The sequence below is a fragment of the Vollenhovia emeryi genome, unplaced genomic scaffold, assembly GCF_000949405.1.
Source record: "Vollenhovia emeryi isolate VEMERY1.0 unplaced genomic scaffold, V.emery_V1.0 DF939239.1, whole genome shotgun sequence".
Lineage (NCBI taxonomy): Eukaryota > Metazoa > Arthropoda > Insecta > Hymenoptera > Formicidae > Vollenhovia > Vollenhovia emeryi.
The window spans coordinates 49,802-71,815 of NW_011967127.1; the positions used below are offsets into that span (position 1 = coordinate 49,802).

Genomic DNA, 22,014 nt, shown 5'->3' on the forward strand with positions numbered 1-22,014 from the left:
TATCAATTAATAATTATTATTCAACACACGCACACTCACACATTATTACATTCATGGTAAAAGTAAAAATCCCTGAAAAGATTTGTCGGTTCACTTTTTGTCCCTTACGTCCCCTCCTTCGCTCGCCGCCTGTCTCTCTTTTGCTTCCTTTGTTTCTCTTTCTCTCTCTCTCTCTCTCTCTCTCTCTCTCTCTCTCTCTCTCTCTCTCTCTACTCTCGCTCTCTTTCTCCTTCTCTCGTTGTTCTTCGTTGCGTACCGACAGTCGCTTTTTCATTCCGTCCATGTGTTTGAGAAACGTCCTTTAGCTCTTTGAAAACGTAGCACAAAACGGTATCCGTGTCGTACCGACAGGGTATTACACGATCGGACTTTCGCCTCTTCTTTCAGTTTCCTCCCTTTTTCGTTCTTCCGTTTCTTCTTCCTTATCATCGTCAATCACTCGTGTCAAGCGACTCGATGTCTCGTCGGTGTTGTCCTCGACATCTTGGTGACTACTCGTCGATTTCCTCTCCCACACTCACGTTTCTGATCCCTCTCTTTCTCTCCCTCTTTCACTCTGGTGGCTCTTGGTGAGGAACTTGAGGCGAATAGAGCGTACACGACGCATTTCACTTCACTAATACGAAATAACTCATAGTCGCTTCTTTGGTATTACGTGCGAGGAGGGGCGGGTTGGGGCGCGGGGGTCGCTTCTATTCTCTTCTCCTCCTGAGGCATCCTGGCTTATGTCTACGACCGGCAACGGGTTCGCCGTTCCGCGGTACACGGTCTCGGTTATTTATTTATTTAAGTCTCGTATTATCCGTATTCAACGTCTCTGAATTGTGTGTGTAAAAAAACTGTACCTAATCTGTGTTTTTATGGCTTTCTTAGTTTTTTTTTTAAGAAAAACCGCTTTCCTCCTGTAGTACTAGCAAGAAGTAAGTAAATAGTATATAGCGATAATAGTAGTAGGTAGGTAGTAGGTAGTAATAATAGTAATAGTTGCAGTAGTAGTAACAGATATAACATAATATGTAATTGTCACTTAACTTCTCTGTATATTATTAATAACTTTAATATTAGATAGACTTTTTCTTCCTTCATTTTTTCATTTTAGATTAATCGGTTTATCGCTTCTCCCGCGCGTTTCACTTTCCTTTATTGTATTAAATCTTTAACCGTAATGCAATGAGGTAATAAGGTTGTGTGTGTTTTTCTTTTTTTCTATTTTTTTTCCCTTAAATCAGTTTGCTTTTTTTTCTCTCGTCGAAGTGTCCTGTTTCATTCGGCGGCGGTTGGTGGTTTCTCGTTAGCGCTGCGAAATTGGGTCGTCGTGCGCGGCTGTGTGTTGTCGCTTCGTCGCCGTCGCGGGGTTGGGGGTGCGCGCGCGCGCGCGCGCGCGGAGGGACGCAGGCGCGACGCGTAGAGCGAGGGGGAAAAACGCCACGGTCCTCGTCAACGAGGACGGGAGTCGACGTGGTTGAGAGTCAGCGATCGCGTACGGGCAGTGTCTGCCTGGGCAGCGCCTGATTCAATAATATACGCTCGGTGCACCTCCGATCGGTCGTGGCCTCTCCGCCCTCCACCTCGCCCACCGTTCCTTGGTGCCACGCGACCCGAGAATCGCAATCGTTTCAACCAGATGCCAATGCGACACTGATCACTCGCGACACGCGCGTCCCCGTTGTCGACAGGGACGCCTTACCTAAGATAAATTAATCATTCGCACGTGCATCGATCGCGATAAACGCGCCTGTGTCGAACCGAACGGAGGGCCCGCGGCCTCGTTGACTCTTCAGATTGACTCGCAACGGTCGAGCCTTGGAGTTAAAATCTTTGGAATTAGATATTCATCATTCGAATTCTCAGAATTAACTCTCCGAATTGTGGACTCGCCGAGCACTCCTGAGAATTCCCACTGCGATTCGCCGAGTTAGAACTCGTGGACTCGAACTGGTCCACGGAGCCTGAGCTCCGACAGGAACTGTTACTACCCAAGGATTATCTCGCAGTGTCGGGGAGTCCGCTACCCTCGTTGTTGGATCTCGGATCGAGTTAATTCTCAGAACGTTGCCGCGCGTCTTCCCGTCGCGATCTGCGCGTCGCGCACCCTCGTTCGAAAACCCTCCCCGTCGGGGAGGGTCGCGCGCGTCCCGCGAGAGGAGGAGGTCGCGATAAGCTCAGCCTCTCGACGAGAGAGAATGTCAAAGCGACGACGAGGCCACTCCGGCGAATGAAGCGGATGGGCGTTTGTGGCGTCGGTCCGCGTCAGGTCGGTGTCATCGATGTTAATGTTACTGCGGCGATGATGGCGGCTGCGGCTGTTGTTGCTGCTGCTGCTGCTGCTGCTGTTGGCTCGACGGCGAGCCGGCGGACTGCTGTTGGGAGCTGGACTGCGACGTCGTGCCGCCCTGGGAAGTGGCACTGCCATCTCTTTTAGAACGGGAGGCACCCTCCTGGCTGCTACCGCGACCGGCGCGGGTGCCAGTACCACCGGTTCCACCGGGCGTGCCCGATTGCAATACCATCGCCCGGATTCTTCTCTGTGCCGACTGCAAGAAAATATTTATATCAATATTCTTGTCGTGCTAAATTAATTATATTCATAAAGAACACACTTCACCCCCTTTTAATAAGAAAATTGTCTATGGATTAGCAACTTTCTAGTGCGCCAGTGATTAGTTATTTCTTTCAGTGAATTTAAAAACAAAATTAATAAGATTATTTATATAAGTATTTCATGACAGGCTAATCTGATGTATAAATAAAGATTAAGTATTTAAGTATCCATTTATAAAAGTTATTTGAAAAGCCAGTCTTACCTGAACAGAGAAGAAGGGACCGATTATGTGGACAGTTGTCTCCTCTTCGGCTGAAGGAGGAGTCGCTTGCTGTTCTGACAATTTAATAACGCTACCGGTCACGCGCTGTAGCTCCCTCACATTTTGTCCACCTTTGCCGATGATTCGGCCAACCTGAGTACTGGGCACGAGGATCTCGATGGTCAGTCTAACGTCTTCAGTGCCGGAGACGTATCCCTCCTCCCGCATCTTTTCGAAGATCAAATACTGGGCCTGAAATCGTAGCAGTGATAATGTATAAACGACGTATAGTGATTTTGATAATATACAAAATTAAATTCCTTAGTCATCTCGGAAATGAATTAGTATGAAACAACGGAAGGAGGGAAGAAAGATGTCGAAGGGTCAAACGGGGCCGATTCTCGCATGCTTTTGGTTCGACGAGATCGGTACGGGGCCCTTTCTTTAGTATTCCTGCTAGTATAAGTTGATGCATAGGTGACAACATTCAACAATTAGAAGCAGGGTAACCGCGAACGCACTATTGTGGACTTTAGAGTATTACACAATCTTTCCCACAGATGAACGGAGTTGGACTCACGACCTTTAGCAACGGTAGACTGATGCGATACCTATATGCCAATATAGTATCGACATTATGCGGATATTAAAACTCTTTAGACATTACTTTAGTATTATTAACAAAAGGCAGCGTCATAATTTACGTATTCAAGATGTGTTTCTTGTGATCCTAATGCGCAAAATCGCCGATCTAAACATTCGTGTGTGAAACTGAAGAAGTTACGAATCTCACTGACTGAGAGACCAAGGACTGAGTAACAAGGACGATCGCGCTTACCTTCCACTGAGATTCCGGGGAGCCGACGATGGTGACCTTCCTCTCAGTCTGTTGCTCGGCCGGCTTATCTTGTTCAAGAGGAGCGATCTTCACGCTTGCGCCGGAGAACCTGATTATGTTGCGGATGTGGGAGCCCTTGGTGCCGATGATGGCGCCTACGCTGTTGTTGGGAATGTAGAGAAAAGTCGTCTCCTGGGTGTCGCTGGCGGGGACGCCCTGTTGAGTAGGCAGGCTGCTCTGGTAGGGATACGGGGCGGGTCCCGAACCGTAGAGGCCGGGTCCGCGGGAGCTGTAGCCCATGCCGGCGGTGGACATCATGGCCATCGGGTGCAGGCCGGGGAACATCATGCTTTGAGGCTGGCGAGGATAATGATCATATCGATTAGAAGTCTCGTCGCGTTGCGCAACGTCGCTCTACTCGCGCTGGACCTTGACAAGGCCGACATTCAAATTCTTTCTGGGTCAATTGAAAGCTTGACGAAAGAGTTTGCTCGCCATTCCAATTTTTTTATAGCAAATATTTAATTAAAAGTTTTAAATTAATAATTTTAAATAGAGATTTGATGTAACAGTTACAAGTTATTATTGAAATACGTGTGAACGTGTTTGCATTTACATTTTTACAATTCTTTTCGTGTTTATATCTTTCCTACATAGTTTTGTTTAATTAACGGGAGAATTCCAGGGGAAATTATGTTTCGTTGTGCTAAGAAAAGACGAGGAACGTGCGACGGAACTTACAGCCATGGCCTGCAGATCGTTTTCGTAGCTCTGGCGCAACTTGCTGGAGATCATGGACTCGGCTTTGCTCATGTTATCGATCGTGCCCTTAACCGTGATGATGCGCTCGAGGTTGAAGCTATTGATGTCGTTGATACTGCTGACGGTGATCTTTGTATCGGTGTCCTGCATGATTCTCTTGATTGTGTTACCGCCCTTACCGATAATCCGACCGATGAGATTGTTGTGCGCGAGGATCTTCAGGGTGATCTCACTGTCGACAAGCAACGTAATAGTATAATTAACGTCGCCATTCAATTACCGGGGTGAGACAGCGATTCGATCGAACGACGTAAATTGAAAACTGTGCTTATATTGAGATCCATATGACCGTGAAAGTCAGTGTGCTGAAGTCGAATTAACGGTGCTTGGAAAAAGGAGCTTAAAATTTATTATTATATTTAATTATTTTAATAATATAGCTAATATAATATTTTTGATATAAACATATTTATATCTAATATCTGTCCGACGATGTATCGATTTAATTTCGAAAAGGACTCGAAAGCGACTCGCGAGACCGTACCCCTTGTTCGTATTGTTGGCCTCCTGCTGCATGACTTCCAGGATTTTCTTGCAGGCGTTGGTGCAGTTCTCGGGGTTGCCGTAGATGGTGATAGCCTTCTCCAGAGAGCCGACGTTATCTTTGCGGTGTACATCGACCCTTGCACGCGTCATCTGCGTGATCTGCCGTATGGTAGAGCCCTGTCGGCCGATTATCGCGCCCACCATATCGGACTGGACCAAGATGCGCAGCGGAAAGTCGGTTTGCCGCCCAGAACCCGGCAGCCCAGAGAAGACTGTGCCGCCGCCGCGCTGGCTGCGGCCCCTGCGTCGGCTCTCCGCCGAGGACATCTCCACTTTCAGCGGATTGCCGTCGAAATCGTAGCCATTTAACTGGTTCACAGCCCTGCGGAAAGAGATAGATCGTTGAGCGTGCCATCACCCGCGAATTCCTAAAGTTCTAACGCGAATGTCTACGAATGCGAGCGTGCCGATTACGTACTGCTGTACTTGCTCTTGCGTCTCATAGCTGATGAGCAAGCTCTGTGTATTTGGGTCCCGCGACGGCACTTTCTCGATGTTCTGGACCTGGCCGTAATTGGAGAACAGCAGGTCCAGTTCCTCTACTCGTATCTGAGCCGGTAGATTGCTCACGAGGACCTTGGCGACCCCGCTACTGCTGGAAAACAGGAAAATCCAGGATTAGGCGACATGTACGAACAGATAGAAGTAACACGGCACTGAGCAAACAATATTTTATATTACAACGTAACACACGCGCGCGCGCGGTTCTCAACTAATATCCGATAAAGATGTTAATATCGTTAGGAGCAACGTAACGAGTGTAAAAGATACTCCAGTACCGCATTGTGCTTATCTCTTGCATCAATTCCAATTGGTCCTGACTAAGTAGAGATTGTAAGTGAAGGAAGAGAGCGGCCATGTAAGTGACAAACTCGAACGCGACTGACAGAATTACACGGCAGCAAGCAAGATTCCAACGGTAATCGCCGATAAACTTTGAAAGCCGAACTGTAACCCTGGCGGGGAGTCGTCGGCTGTTTACAATACATCGCGTTTATGTTGTTGCCTTACAACATAACGAAATACATCCGTTGACGCGTATCGCCATCGGATAATATTAATATCAAGCTTTGTATGCTTATCAAGGTATTTATATATTTATTTGTTATTATAAATTAGTTTATTATTCTAAAACTAATTGTACACACGAACATTATAGTATTGGACAATAGGTCGGACAAATATTACGGTATTTCACAACGGATGAGAAACGAAATACGTACGAAATGAGGTAAACGAAATTTCACGCGTTAAATAATGATCGTATAGAATATACAGAATGTACAGGAATATTTTTTCCCTGAGGAAAAACGTTTCTTTGGAAACTCGATTGGGTATCGTCTCTTTAATGTCCGATTTGAGCAATGAAGAAACTTGGTTTCACGGAAGATTTTGTGTATTTACTGGATCCTCTTGCCTCTTTACCGTTTACATCTTTTCTGACGATTAATCCTAGAATTAATTCTTATTGTTTATTAATTCTTAACTTCTCGTTGCTCCAGTACATCGTGCATCATGACTGATAGTTTGGAATCAATAGAAAGGATAATTATTATCACAAAGATCCTCTGAGGATCTTGGATGACATATCGAAACAAATATTTCTGCGCGAGGTGCGGTTAACGCGGCGCGGTTAAATTTCATTTTAGCCGGCTCTGCGTACTTTGTTCGAGCTTGCACGAGCGTGAACTGGTGCTTGCGCGTTTAGGTGCATCGGCGCGGCCGCCACGGCGACATGAATGAACCAAACGGCAAGTAAGAAGAGTACGCGGAGCGTGAAGAACAAAAAGGAGGGTGGAACGACCGAGGGAGCGACTCTCACTTTCGTACGTATCGATTTTTCAGCGGGCCGACCCACTCTCATCGACGATGAGCCGCGGCGAGCTTTCGAGCAACCTTGAAGAAGACGCGGTGGACGATTGTCCAGCGCCTGCCCGGCTCCTAGGGTTAACTCCATGTACTTTCGTGACACAGGATGGATCGCGCGATCGACCTTGCGTAACCTGGATTAGCTACGAATATATGTATTAACGACTCATAACTGACTATAATTTCTTTGTCCTTTAATTTTACACTAATGACTGCGTAATTCTCTGCTAAAATTCAACTTGTAAATCCATCCATGCGTTAAGGTTGACGATAATTTTTATGTCCTTTAATTGGCTACTAACGACTGCGTAATTCTATGTAGACATTTAACTTGCGAATCCATCCATGTATGTATTAAATCGAACTTATCTGTTTTATACTGAGGACGGTCCATTAAGGACCGAAACGTTTATATGCTTTTATAATTAAAATTATTTTAGTGGACACTATAACCTTGTTCAGGCTCTGAGCCCCCTTTTTATTACTTGATTTCATCACACGAGCCACTGTTATGAATATGTTTCTTGTTAAATGTAATAGATCACAAGTCGGGAAATAACAGTCAAGGTACTTATCGTGGAAATGTTCGGAAGAGATTCCAATCGGAATTATTCCATTTCCCCTAGAAAAACACAATAGAAGTCTAGGAAATAGTTGAACAATTCCGAACATTTCCACGATAGGTCGAAATTAAAATTCCGCAACGACTGGTCGAGAAACAGCGCACTTCTAAATGCTATCGAATGTTTCCTCATTGAGAAAGTTCTACATACATTTCGACACGCTTGTATGTACGTGCTCCGTAACTGCATTGTTGAGACAAATTGGAAACGTCTATTAAAAATAAATGTAGGCTGACGTTCCGACATTGACGTGTCGAGAATTTGTATTTTTGTTTCTGCATAATTCATTGGGAGCGACGTCAATGATGTTTACTGTTTTCTTGAAATATAATATATCAAATTGAAGATCTCTCTCTTCGTGTATTGTAAAAATAATTTATGAAGGAAGCGAAATGTGCTCGATACACGCAAGATGCATCGTCCGGCTGCGATGCACTTACGTGCAATGAGGGGTCATTCCATATTAATATTATAATTCCCGTTGAATTCATGAGCAACCGCGGTGGCATGAATTTATTTATTCAATCGACAAATTGAGGCTCGATAGTGTTGCAATATCGATTTTCACTCGTTTAATTCGCGAAAGTAACGCTCGTAAGTAAAGTGCGTGCAACCATGTCAGACAAAAATGCAGCGACAAGAGAACTAGTGCGGGATATCAAAGTTCATTCGCATCTTTCCTAATCAAATTTATTAATAATTGAGGATCCAAACATTTTCTCTACCTCTTCAAGCCGTGAAAAAAATCTCAGAGACCTGGAAAATATATTTATTACTAATCACGCAAGTAGAATTATATTTGGAATGAACTTCTCTTAAATACCGTTTCTGAGGCGAACCTTTTAGATGTGTATTAGACTTACATTCAGGCTAAAACTATATTACTGAGGAAAACCAACGACAAATTAAGCGCGCATTCGCAAAACTAAGGAATAAAAAGGGGTACAGAAGGGGTGGAGGAGACAAGGATGCACTAAATGCGCGGGCGCTCGTATACGCGAGAGAGAGAGAGAGGGGGGGGGGGAGAACGGGAGAGATGCAAGCGGCGAGCAACGCGGGGGTGGCCTTTGTTTCGCGGACTTCCCTTTGGGGGATTTTCGGCGGTATCCATAATAAAGCGCGAAGAGTGCGTGCACCGGCTGCCTCGTGGTTCCCACGGCCCACCACCCACCGGAGGACTCCCTGCCCCCCCCTTCCCTTGGACCGTCCTCTCCCTCCCTTCAACCCTTTTGCACGCACGTGTGACTCGTCGGCGATTTCGTCGGGTCACCTTTAACGAAAGGCGGCGAGTTTTCGCGAGGCTAGGGAGACGAAAGGAGGACGAGCGGCAAGAGGGGGAGAGGGCATCGGGAGGGAGGGAGGGAGGGAACGAGAGAAAGAGAAAGAGAGGAAGAGGGAAGGAGAGCCTTTGCGGACAGGGATGGATCGCGGCGGGATCACCCCCGTGGAAGAGCTTTTGATGTCCCGGCCTAAGACACCTTTTTTTCGGCCACTCTTTTTCTTCCATCCGTCCCACTCTCTCTCTCTCTCTCTGGCCGCCCTCGTGGTTTTTTCTGCCGTTTAACGAGCCGCTGGAGCGAGCACGGTGGTCGAAGTGCTGAAGGGAAAGGAGAGGTGGGAATGAAGAATGGATATAGAAAGCGCGCGGGCGAATCGACCGAAAATTTTGATAATGTCGCTAACGCGATGCGGACAAAGGATCGTCTCGCGAAGGGAATCGAGGAATTGCTGTTTTTGAACAATAGCGTTATATCGGCACACTCGCGACGCAGCGAACCAATTTCTCGATGGCGCGGTTTTGATAAGCCGCGGGTGGTCTCCGGTTGTAATTTGCTCCTTTCGAGAAAACCTTTCGAGATTCTCAGGACTGAAGCGGGACCGCGTGCGCTCGGGGATCTTTCAAGAGCGAAACAAGGAAATGAATTGGGCGATTGCGTATATAAATACAGCCCTGCATGAAGAACCGTCGACGTCGTCGACTTGCGCCGTCCGGACGCACGGCGCCAAAATCGATCTTGAAAAGGGAAAGTGCTAGCGGCGTGACTTCACACACACACACACGAACGCGCGTGCGCGCACGCCCGCGCACACGAGAAAAACCGCCGCGTGGAAGCGGCCGCTGGCCAAGGGCGTTCACATATTAAAATCCAGGAAGTCCCCGCAGTACGGCACCCCGTCCCTTTGTCATTCTTGTCAGAACGAGACCGACGCGTTACGTACAAAAAGCGACGACTCGAGATGAAACATCTCTGCTGACATCTTCACCGCCGAAATTAGAAATTTCTTTTATCTTGTCCGCCGATACATTGTGGGCTACAATATACGTACAGAGAGAAAGAGAAAAGGTAAGGTACATTCTGTCAATTGCTCGGTTAATAAGCTATTAGGAGCCACTTAATGAATAAGTTTCTTGAGTAAAGTAATATTTTTTTGGATAAGATATTTTTTTATCAATGCACTAATGGCCAGTGGGCATTACTTTATCTTATTTGCCGTGTTTTATCTTATTTTATCTTTATAATGCCCCAAAAATGCCTAGTAATGCCGCAAATCTGTACACCACGATGCCCTTAGCGGTTTTCCCCTCGATTTTTCCTACTGGATTGTTTAAGCGAAAGCAGTTCAGAATTTAAGCCAACGGCACACGATACTATTTTTCCTGCTGGATTACTTGCGAGAGCCAATCGGGAAGTAGAGTTTTCGATCAGGTGACTTGAGGCTAAATCCTAATTGGCTCTCGTAAACAATCCAGTAGGAAAAATAGTATCGTATGCCGTTGGCTTAAGATTAAGCTCTTCTCGGGGTGCCGTTGGCAGGCATTTCTCACATATATCTTTCACGGATGAATTCATACGACGACTTTATCTGTTCGAAAAATTTCAACGGTGGCTCTTACAGCGTTAGAATTATTCTTCCAAGTGATAGATTCGGTTGTTGACTGATATTTACTAAAGAATTACGTGTCTTAGGTGGATCAGTGGATCCAATAAGTTTCCAAAGTATTTGTGCTTTAACGAGTTACCGATCTTTTTTCTTTTAGAAACAGAAGGACACGTCGGTCTAACGCGACATCGCTCGAGAACCGTCTAAACGGTATCTGAAAGCTGGTCCCATATGTCTCGGAGGGCGGGAGGACACGTCGTTGCGCGATTCGACATGAGGATCGTGTGTAGGTAGGATACCTGCGCGACCGCGTGGCACGTGCGTCGCTTTCTAGTTACGCCTGCGTGTGCGTGACGCACGCACGTGCGCAACGGCGCCGGCCGAGACGCCACACACGACGATGCCTCAGGGCAAATTTTAGAGGGAGAACCTCCCGGCTTCGTTATTATTATTCAACAGCCGATAGATTGTAATATGTTAGTAACGAAAATTTATTGTAACAACTGTGTCTCCGTTAAAAAAAATATTTTACAGCCACGCAGTTAAATATACAGCGAATTCGATTGCTCGCACTGAGTGCGCACTGAGTGCACACTGAGGCCAGTTTATAGTCAATTTTTATATTTAACTTTGTCTTAAATACGTGTTCAAAGAGTATTTAGCCAAAAAATGATCCTTATGACTGTTATACAGATCATTTTATTGACTACGAAGTATTTCAAGAAATATTTAAGACGATTCTTAAATATAAAACTTGACTGTAAACAAGCCTTAGTGTGCACTCAGTGCGCACTAGAGCAAGCAACTAAATTCGCTATTAGAAACGCATTAATATGCCTCACGGTTATTGCACATGCTATATATATAGTTTCGAACGAGGGGGAAACCGCTGAGGGCATTGTGGTGTACAGATTTGCGGCATTACTGGGCATTACTAGGCATTTTTTGGGCATTAGGCCTTGCTGGGCATTATAAAATAAGATAAAATAAAATAAAACAAGATAATAAGATAAAGTAATGCCCACTGGGCATTAGTGGGCATTGGTGTACAAGATTTTGGTCAGCGGTTTCCCCCTCGACTTCGAAATAAAAATGATTAGAAAATAATGAGCGAATAAGCGTCGAAAGGGGAGACAATTAAGAGAAATTCAAGACGCAAGTCGATGTATTTGGTACGATTCGTATTTTGTATTTGGGACGGAGGGATGATGTAAATTTTCAATTGTCCAAATATCGAAGAGCTGACGCGAGCGAACGCATTCCAAGGGAGGATCTATGCATTTTAATCGCAACGATAGCGTCATATCGGTATGTGGAAAAGCAAAGACCGATGTCTCCGCGCCGTCTTATCTGCGGATAAGGTAGATAGATAAGATAAACGTGCAACAGGGGGTTGTTAATATTGACACTGTAGCGGCCAAGCTCTAGCTAGAGCCGCCACCCTATTTCCACAGCGTCGACGGTGTGTATTTGCGGCAAACCGCCGTGCGTCAGCCAACTTCCAGTAATTTTTCCGCGATAAGCTCGCGTATGGAAAGAGTTGGTACCCCGGTACAGGAAACCGACGTGCGTCACCGGATATCGAATTAAGGGTATCGCGAAATGCATAATGCGGCGAGAGTGTAGTAATATGCCAACAATCGGCCGGCAGAAATGAGCGACGACCCTTGCATAATCCTATTTTTCGCATAAAAATTCGCCAACTTTACTACCAACTAGAAATTGACCTTTAATATGATTGAAGAGGGATCAACGAACGAACGTTCTCGCCCGCAGCGAATGTTTTCGCATTCAAAACTCGGAGTTACGAGGAAACTCTCATATAAAGGCACAGATTAAGCGACTAAAATAATTTAAAAGTAACGTATTTATTTAATTATTTAAAATAATAGGTATGTAATAGTGTTCGTCTATCATTGGCCCTAGACTTCTTTATTATTGTTTATACATTTAAACAAGCGAGGCAAACGATGGAAATTAAATTGCGTAATACAATGCTACAGGAAGGAGATGTTGCAGGAATATTATGATAATTTTCATACAATCGGTTTTGAAACTCATTATTCTTCTACATATCGTCACTAAAAGAGAAATGCGATTTTTTTGGTTCAAGATTAAAGTTCACATGCATTTCTATTTTATTAAAATACGCGTTTGCTAGTTGTTGGCTTTCGTGTCAAAAGAGTAAAATGTCATGGTAGCTTTAGCAGCTAATTTGGTTGAAAATCTCAAAGTGTCCTTCTAGTGTCAAAGCAACGATAAGAATTAATCCGATTCAGTTTTACATGAGCGCAATGACGATTGCACGATGCAATATTGCGAAACTGACTGTCGCACAAAAATTTAAGGCGCTACACAACTATATGAAAAATGTCTCTCTTCTGGGCTATCTCACGTGTAATATTACATCACTTTCATGCAGTGACGTCAATGTAGAAAAGACTATTCGCTCGTTCTACAGAGCAAATAGTCGGCCTCGTCGAGACTCTTAACAGCGTGTGGTCATGGACTGCGAAATTTCACGAATGCAAATCAGATAAACAACTTTCATTCCTGGAGTGGAGAAACAGCTTAGAAGTTATGGTGGCGCGCGATAACATATCGAGACGACGCACGCGCGTTTAGAAAAATACGAGAACCGGGTCCGAAACATTTTTATATTTTTTAATTATTTTCAATAATATCGCGATTGAGATGTTATATAAAACAGTAATCATTAATAATAAAATAGAAAGAGAAAAGAAAGACAGTAAAGAGCCGACGCAGGATGTTAGATGCGGCATACAACAGTTTAATGTATAATAACGTTCATAATGGTCAAACGTTTCGATCAACTAATGTGATACTTTACAATGACGTAAGGTGGAGTGGGGTAAAACTGAGCCAGAAATTGTAAAGTTTACTTTAAACTGATGTATTTTCTATCTATTCCACTAAAACCTAATAATCTTAGTGTTTTTATTTAGCGCATGGTTTATTCTTTAAGTTGCATTAATTTGGATTAAAAATAACTTCTGAAACTTATGATTTTCTTAATAAATTAAAAACGGTGCTGCTAGGGCGGACTTGCCTCGGAACTGGGGCAAAACTGCACCTACCTGTTTAAAAATTATTGAATCTTATTTCCTTATATTATGGGGCAAAAGCGGAATTATTATGGAAACACCATGAACTTTCTCGAACGAGTTAAACGAGGGGAATCACAGAATACATGGCGGCCACTTATGTTGATCATTGAATACTAACCAAAGGAAGATTTCTACCTTACAGTTGGTACAATGCAACGTATATTCGAATAAATAAGGGCCTAGTGCGGATTTGCCCCGTGTACGGATTTACCCCACTGCACCTTATACCAAAATGATTAACTTTTGTATTCCGCATCTAACATCCTGCGTCGGCTCTTACTGCCTTTCTTTTCTCTTTCTGTTTTATTGTTTATTGTCAGAGCCCTTGGACTATTTTCGTTCAGTAATCATTAATGTCAAATTCAATCGTCTTTTTACGCGTACAATAGTGAAAATATCGTCATGATTAATTCAAGATATTCTACATTTTTTAAAACAATTTTTCTTTTCGTTACAAAGGAGGGATTGTCTCTCAAATGAGAGCGAACAGCGACAACAATAATCAAAGCGGAAAAGCAGCAGGAATTTACGGCGATAAATTAATTCTTACATTGTCGAGGGGGCGTAAATGTACCGCTAAATGTACGACGGGTGCATCGACACGATTGTCGGCAAATTGTAGGATACGATAACGACGTCACGGCATTACTTGGAGATAAAAAAAAGGAGGAGATAGAGGAGAACGCAACAAGAGAAGAGCGCGCGGTAAGAATGTAAGAGATAACGAGCGGCGCGGCGGTGATATCAGAAGCAGGAATTGCATAACGTTTGCGAGTAATTGCGAGCATCTGAGAGCGGCGTGTCACATGTCGCGAGCACGGACATTGTTCGCGCTCAATTATTATTGCTTTACAATTACGACATATTAACGCGGCGCGGCGCGATAATCTCATTTAACTCTTCACGCCGGCGCGGTGGGAAAATTGCACAGCCAGAACGACTTATACGTTACCCAATGCATGTTGTATGGAAAAATACCAGGCTAGATATGCATAGCTTAGTTGTTTATAGACTCTCCCGCGCTATAGATAAAGTATAACGATAAAGTAGTGAAGTATAGATAAAGTATAACGACTCGCTGTCTGGAAAAACGTGAGTTCGCACATTTGCACCGTCGCGCAAAAAGTTGAAGAGATGAGAGATGGGAGTAAAAACAGAAATGAGGAAACGCACACATACACGTGTTTTTTCTCTGCAAAATAATAATGCACTGAAAAAAAACAGTTGTCGACGAATGACTGAATGTGCTTGGTACTTTTGTAGTTCAAATATATGCACGTATATGTTTTCAACATATTTACGTCACGATTATCGAAACGTATTTTTTTTAATTGACAAATATTTTTGTCAATTAATAAATATTTGCTTGGCAGCTCGTTGCGCGCAGCTGAATCAAGAAATATGTTTTTGAGTCGACGCTTCCTTCTCTCGGTGCAGAAACAGTGCTTCGCGCCGAGGTAACAGTTTACAGAATATTAATGCAAGCCTCGCGATCGCCGGCCTTTCGCCGTCAACATCCCAAGTGCCAATGCACTACAATTATACATAAAAAAATTAGCGATAGCCGTTCGTCTCGCCGTTTCTTCGCGGGCGAAGAGCGTCCGCCGTTGCGCGAGTCATTTCCGAGAAAACGCCCTCGGCTCGAAATAGTCCGAAAGCCGCGTCAGTCTGTTTACCAAAATGACTTGACATTCCGGCCGACTAGAGTCACGCGCGACTCCGATTGCGATTTCCGATCGGCGCGGGAGATCCGCGCAGCGAGGTGGACGTCACGCGACCGCGGTGTCAGCGACCGACGTCACTCGCGGTGCACCAAGCGGTGACAGTGGGCATTGGAAACGGTGACTCAGCGTTGGAATTATTAACGGATAGCTGCCGTAGTACCCTACGTTCATTCAGCGGCGCCAGGGAGCGAGCTCCTCGCGGAAACCTCGGTCGCTTCGCGACGAAGGGACCTACGTTCCGTATTTTTTCTCTCTCTCGTATGAAAAAAGAATCAACGAGGTGCGCGCGAGGAAGATCAAAGCGCGAATCTTCGGCCGGTATTCATAGTCCGTTCTTATATTTAAGATCATCTTAAGTATACTCTTAGGGTTTCACAAACGTTGGTTAACTGCTAACCAAAGGTTAATTGATCCGCTGACTCTTCTTAAATAATAAGATGAAAAAAGACAGGGAGTCGACTGAACCCTAGTTAACAGTTAACCGATGTTTGTGAAACTGGCCCTTAATGTGTTTTTAACCAATCACGGAGCCGTAGTGGCCTCTTAAGGCAACACTTAAGATGATTTTGAAATAAAAATCGACTATGAATGCCGGCCGTCGACCGCAACACACTGGCTGGATCTACAATAGACGCAGCAACTCGCAAGCCGCAATCGACCAATCAAAGTCAAATATGAGAGTGCACTGCCGACAACTCGAATCGGCGCGCAGTTTAAAGTCGAAAAATAGACGCGAAGATGTTATCTTTATACTGTTATTCCGACAAATAGTACCACATGCCTCAATCGTCGAAATAGCTCCAGGTTCAAACCCTGGCCAAGGTAATATTTTTCGCAATAAATTTTCTGTATTAAAACACTGGCTGGTTAATGCCGACTAAAAAGCTTCATTGTTGTCATCTATTGCTGGCAACTTAAAGAGAGATTTCTAAGTATGAGAAGAATAATCGACCGCCATCGGCCGATCTCTCGCGACTTGCCGCGTCTATTGTAGATCCAGACCTAAAGTGTTAAACCACCGCTGCCGATTTCGCCGTACGGCACCATAGGTGCTCGTTCGATTGCGGGGTTCTTTTACGGGGATTTCTGTCCCACGCGCTTGGATCTCGAAGAGGAAAGGGTACCGAATGCGACTGTTTGCGCTCGATATCGCGCGTTACGGCCGCTCCGGCGGACGGCAAGGAAACGATCGATACGAAAGGTACACATGGATAAATGCGGACACACGTGCACGCCTTTAGACATATACATATATTAAACGGTTAGGTATAACGACCCGGCCCCGTGTTCGATCGCGCGAAACGCCGTTTCGACGCCGATAAACCCTCTTTTTCCTTCTCTCTCTCTCTCTCTCTCACTCTCTCTTCGTCCTTTTTCGCCGCGGCGCCTTCTTCCTTTTTGAGAGCTTCCGTGAGAAAGCGGCGGATGGCCACGGCGATTCAGGCGTGTAATGGAGAGCGATTTTCTGTACGAGATGCACTGACTCTGGTCGATCGAGCTCATCGATGGGTGCCTTGGCGTCTCGGCCCTGTCGGACCATCCCATTTCACGAGGTAGAAGTTAATTCTATGTTTATATGCCAATTGTGACGCTCTGCAATCACGTTAACTGCTGTCGTCTCACTGCCCTCTTTGATAAACGCCACCGGCGAGAGACATTTTAATGCGATTCCGCCACCCTCCGATTATCGAAGCTAAATTAAATCGCGCTGACTCGTTTTCCATTTGCTAAGAGCCATGAATCTTGAAGCACGAGTGGGAACTGACAATTGAAGATTAGAGATTACGACGAGTGCCCGTAAAGTTGCTCTCAGACCGGATTTTGTCGATTGTAAAAACAATACAATTGAATGCGTATACATATATTAATTGACGTTGAATTTATCTTTTTTTACGAGTGTAATTACTTCGATTCAATGCGGACAAACGTATGTACTTGAACTAAAGAAATACCATCAACTAAATATATTTTCATTCGTCAAGAACTTACATTTCTCAGTACTTCATTTCGCAAAGGGAAAACACGTGTGTGTATTTTCTCATTTTCTTTACTCGCATCTTTTTAACTTCCGAGGGGTGAACCGCTGAGGGCATTGTGGTGTACAGATTTACGGCATTACTGGGCATTACTAGGCATTGTTTGGGCATTAGGCCTTGCTGGGGCATTATAAAGATATAATAAGATAGAATAAGATAAAACAAAGTAAATAACATAAAATAAGATAATAAGATCAAGTAATGCCCATTGGACATTAGTGGGCATTGGTGTACAAGATTTGGGTCGGCTCGTCCCTTACGGAAAAAACACTCAAGTTTTGAGTGTTAACACCCAGATTTAAATATTTACACCTAAATTTGAGAGTAAATTTGGACAATCGAGTGTTAGCAGTCAAAACTTGAGTGGTTTTTCCGTAAGGGGTTAACTTCCTACGCGAGTGTCTCTGCAGAGGTTCATGATGACATGATTGAAAGGCAGCCGACTTATTACCCGTGTGAACTTGGCATCCGACTTTAATGGAGAAAAAATGTTTTTATATGCATTCGAAAGAGACACTCATTGTCAGAGTGAAATCGGTCTGGTATTTACGCCGGGGGATCCCAGTTTCGCGTATAATACCGCGACCGGCCTCGATGCAGAGACCGCTAAACGGTAGCCTTTATTTTTAACTTCACATCCAGAGTCCGGCAGTTGGCCGACGCCATGAAACAAAAGCGCGCGTTTATTTGAGCTCAATACTATCGAGCTGTCGTCTCTCGCGAGCGGCCGGACACGGATCGAATCGGACCCGATCGTTCGGTTTTTGCCGGAAGGCCTGACCTGGTTGCGCTAAAACTTCGGATACACCCGCCGCGTCCAACTCTTTCAGTGTCCCCCCACCCACCCTACGTCTTTTTCTTCGTTTGTAACGTGCAAACGTATGTTTTTATCAGCTCATCGACGTGTTCTGACCGCGACTCGTGTATCGTTTACCGGCACCTAAAGTGAATTAGTTTACGGAAAAAGAAACCGGGTCGTTGTGTTCGATTTGGTCGAAACAGACATGTTTTATATTGTATTTTCAAAATTCGATGGGATCAGAGAAAGGAATTTCTAAACGAAGACTACGATCACGTGATTTTCCGGGTAAATGTTGAAAGCAAATTCCCCCCGCGTGCTAATCGTCTTGCAACGCGAAAGAGATTTTCAATTTGGAAAATGTCCGATGAAGTGAAGATAATTTGCGGGAGGCGATTTTTCAAAAGAGTTAAAGCGCCCGCGCTGAAAGAATGCAATTCGTGCATATCGCGCATGGCGCTCGACGAGACCATCGATTGAGAAGTATATTACAAAGTCCTTATTACAAGGCTGCTCGGCGATCTGCACCTTTTTGTTCACGTGTCATGCGGGAAAAATAATTCTCTGATGGATCATCCGATAGATCGCGTGTGTATGTGTGCTTTTACGTTAACGAGCCGCGAGGCTTCCGAACAAAAGGGCATCGATTATATTACAAGATCACGTCATACTGCGCGCCGGCGGTACGGCGATTATGTCACGGCGATTAGGCGCGTATCAAAAACACGCGCGCATACCGCCGCGGTATATCTTCCCCTCCCTCCACCTTTCTCTCTCGGATGTTTATTATGCCGCAGTTATTTTGTGATAGCGGCCGCTTAACGGCACACACAGCGCTGTACTAATTTACGTGACCGCCGAGCGGCCTAGACGCTCTCGAAAGATCACGGATATAAATTTTCTTTCGACACAGTAAAATGCACTTCGTAAAGGTCTCCTGTCTCTCCGCTCACGAAACGGAGAGAGAAAATTAATAAGCGTCGTCGGGCCCGCGTTGAAGTCATCGTAACGGGATTTATGCTCGTTTTTATTGTCTCTCTTTTGCCGCAATGTGAATCGTTAATTTGTTTTCATTGCGCAATTGTATCGAGACGCGAGGAGCGATTTTGGGCACGTATAACGTTTCGAGGCTATCCATTTTGGCACCGTTCTTCCTTATCCTCGTTCATACATATGTAATATGCGAAGGTTTGTGGATATATACTTGATAAATTAATCGGCGCCGCGAAATATTAAAAAGTTTATAAGCGAGAAATTGGCGAGCGTGAATTTTATTACGTTTCGCTGTCTCTTAATGTTCTGCTCGAGCACCCTTGCAAATTTACCACTGGAGCAACGATATGTGATATTGTGTAGATACTCGGAAAGATACACCTTACGTTTCAAGATAATGTGGGTGAATAACACTGGCGGCATTGCGATGACGATTTCCGGCCGGTTCGTGGAAGACTACGATAAAAAAGAAGAAGACGCGCGATGAATCGAGGAGATGTATCCTTGTCGTCAATTTGTTCGCGGAGCTATGCAGGTCACGTAGTCGCGGTGACGCAATCGTCGCGGTGGAATCACTGTGGCCTTATCAAAAGGATGCACCTCGCCGCCACGAAGAGCGACGCAGCGTCGCAGGAAAATTCGGACATCGATATTCAATCAAACGGCCGATAAACGGTACACTGCCACGTTTTGTCTCGCATTTCCAATCGTTGCTTCTGATCCCCCCCCCCCCGACTCTCTCGCGAATTTGGGGCTAGATTTTCGAATTCCTTCGAGAGAAACGTATATGCGCATATTTAATTTTATTTTAATTTACTCTCTAAAGTCCTCTCGGAGGAAACGTTTACACCAACAGAGCGAATATTTCACTCCATGGCAGTATTTTCACGCTAAAAATTTTGAGAGTAATTTAGTTTAATTTAAGAGCATACTCTGCGAGGGGGAAACCGCTGAGGACATTGTGGTGTACAGATTGGCGGCATTACTGGGCATTACTAGGCATTTTTTGGGCATTAGTTTGGGCATTAGGCCTTGCTGGGGCACCATAAAGATAAAATAAGATAATAAGATGAAGTAATACCCACTGGGCATTACTGGGCATTGGTGTACAAGATTTTGGTCAGCGGTTTTCCCCTCGCTCTGGTCTTACGGGAAAGTCGCGAGCCGATTGGCGAAAAGTCCGTGCGGTAACCAATCGACTAGCAACTTTTCTGCAAGAGTAGAATTTGCGCATACGTTTCTCTTGCGAATAAATTCAAGAATCTAGTCCCTGAAATACTGAACGCGGCTCGGATTCTAAAGGCGTAAGGCCGGTATTCATAGGCGATTCTTATTTCAAAATCACCTTAAGTGTTGTCTTAAGACGCTAATACGGCTCTGTGATTGGTTGAAAACACATTAACAGTATACCTGAGATGATCTTAAATATAAGAACGGACTATGAACGGAATACCGGCCCAAGTCTTTTTGTTAAGATATTTATCGAGTGCGAACAGCTCGTCACACAGTTACGTCATATCGGGCAAACGACAGGCCGCTTATTCTAGAACGTCGAAATTCACAATGACGACGCGGTTCCACATGCGCGACGTCGTTGGCCCGAGCTCAGGATATTTCTGCCGCGACGAATTACCCCGTTGCGACCGTAAACCTTATTATATATTACCTGCGCGTACGACGAGCGCAGATGCATCTTCGTCTCCGAGTGTTCGTTGCTTACGCGCAGATTCTGTCGGGGCAAAATTAAAATATCACGTGTCGTTAACGAGATTACGTAAAATCCTGCGGAGAACATAATTACGCACTCGGTGGTCGAATTGGTTGATACGCCCGCTTAGTGAGAGGTAGGTCCAGGTTCAAGCCCTGGCTAAGGTAATGATCTTCGCGATAAATTAAAAAATATGAAATATCTAGACGCTAACACGCTGTCATGGCTCTTCGTCCTTTATTCCTTCAAATTTGCGCTTATCACATTTGAGCCATACGAATCTTGTTAATTTGATAATTACGCACGTTCACGACCGCGACGGCGTTTATTAACGCGACCACCTACGTAAATGCGTTTAAATATTGCTGATGTAATTTGCATCAGTCGGCTAAATATCGAACGGCGGCGATTATACCGTTTCTCTCGAGTTGCGCTGAATCATTCGATATGATAGAGGTGACGTCGAGCCCGTCGATGACTCGTGCAAAAACTTTCGTTGGTTTTCCTCGTGTCCATTAATTATCCCCATGGACAATAACGATAATCACAATCGGCATCTCCGATTAATAAGAGGCGCCATAGTCCGCGCGCAAACGCCACAGATGCATCTCGCCGGCGCGGCAATTTATAATTTACGACTGATCACGAGTGCGTGGAAGAGATCGCGCGTAAAATTACGAAGACAATAACGTACCGCGCGACCCGAGTCCCTCGAAGCGACGTCTCGATCTCGCCAGAGTCTTGTTGTTGCGATAATAAAGGAAAAAAAGAGCGAGTTAATTTCGAGAAAAAGAATTCATTTCTCCCTCACTGACGATCTCAACGTGGAGGATTCCCGCGGGTCCCCGAGTCGTGATTCGTATATTCTATAGATCTCGATTCCGCTGCGCCGACACGCCTCGACAAAAGCAACAAGTGTCCCGCGAAATCATTTGTCAACGGAAAAGCCGACCGGTGCGCGACCGGTCGATCGCCCGACGTGAATCATCGAGATCAACGGATTGTTACGCGCAGCGCGCAACGCATCCGGCTTTGCAACCTGCGTCTCATTTATTTCTCCCGCGAGGCACACGAGGCGCTCATTATTTTTAGTAGCGCGAGTTTTAGTAGCCCGAAAAAAAAAATTTCGGAGCCAGTACAACACGCTTTCCGTTCCTTCTCTGCTCCAGATGTTCGTGTAAAATAATGATCATACGAAATACATTATTTACATCCCGTCGTTTTTATAAAAGTTTCTTTGT

General features: G+C 44.9%; 1 protein-coding gene across 3 annotated transcripts in view; it reads right to left on the reverse strand.

Annotated features, from left to right (window-relative positions):
• Positions 1 to 993: 993 nt before the first annotated feature.
• The window catches only part of LOC105560182 (insulin-like growth factor 2 mRNA-binding protein 1), a 57,762-nt gene continuing 36,741 nt past the window's right edge, over positions 994 to 22,014 (reverse strand). Inside the window, exons 1-7 of one of the 3 annotated variants that reach the window (XM_012009061.1) lie at positions 5,790 to 5,897; positions 5,429 to 5,602; positions 4,949 to 5,332; positions 4,384 to 4,636; positions 3,643 to 3,999; positions 2,805 to 3,056; positions 994 to 2,534 (exon numbers count right to left, since the gene is read on the reverse strand). In XM_012009061.1, coding sequence (XP_011864451.1) covers positions 2,277 to 2,534; positions 2,805 to 3,056; positions 3,643 to 3,999; positions 4,384 to 4,636; positions 4,949 to 5,332; positions 5,429 to 5,602; positions 5,790 to 5,869 — 1,758 coding nt within the window. In that variant the 5' untranslated portion in view covers positions 5,870 to 5,897 and the 3' untranslated portion in view covers positions 994 to 2,276. Of the gene's footprint in view, positions 2,535 to 2,804; positions 3,057 to 3,642; positions 4,000 to 4,383; positions 4,637 to 4,948; positions 5,333 to 5,428; positions 5,606 to 5,789; positions 5,898 to 22,014 lie in introns of those variants that run through there. The other 2 variants (XM_012009059.1, XM_012009060.1) reach the window with 2 other exon arrangements.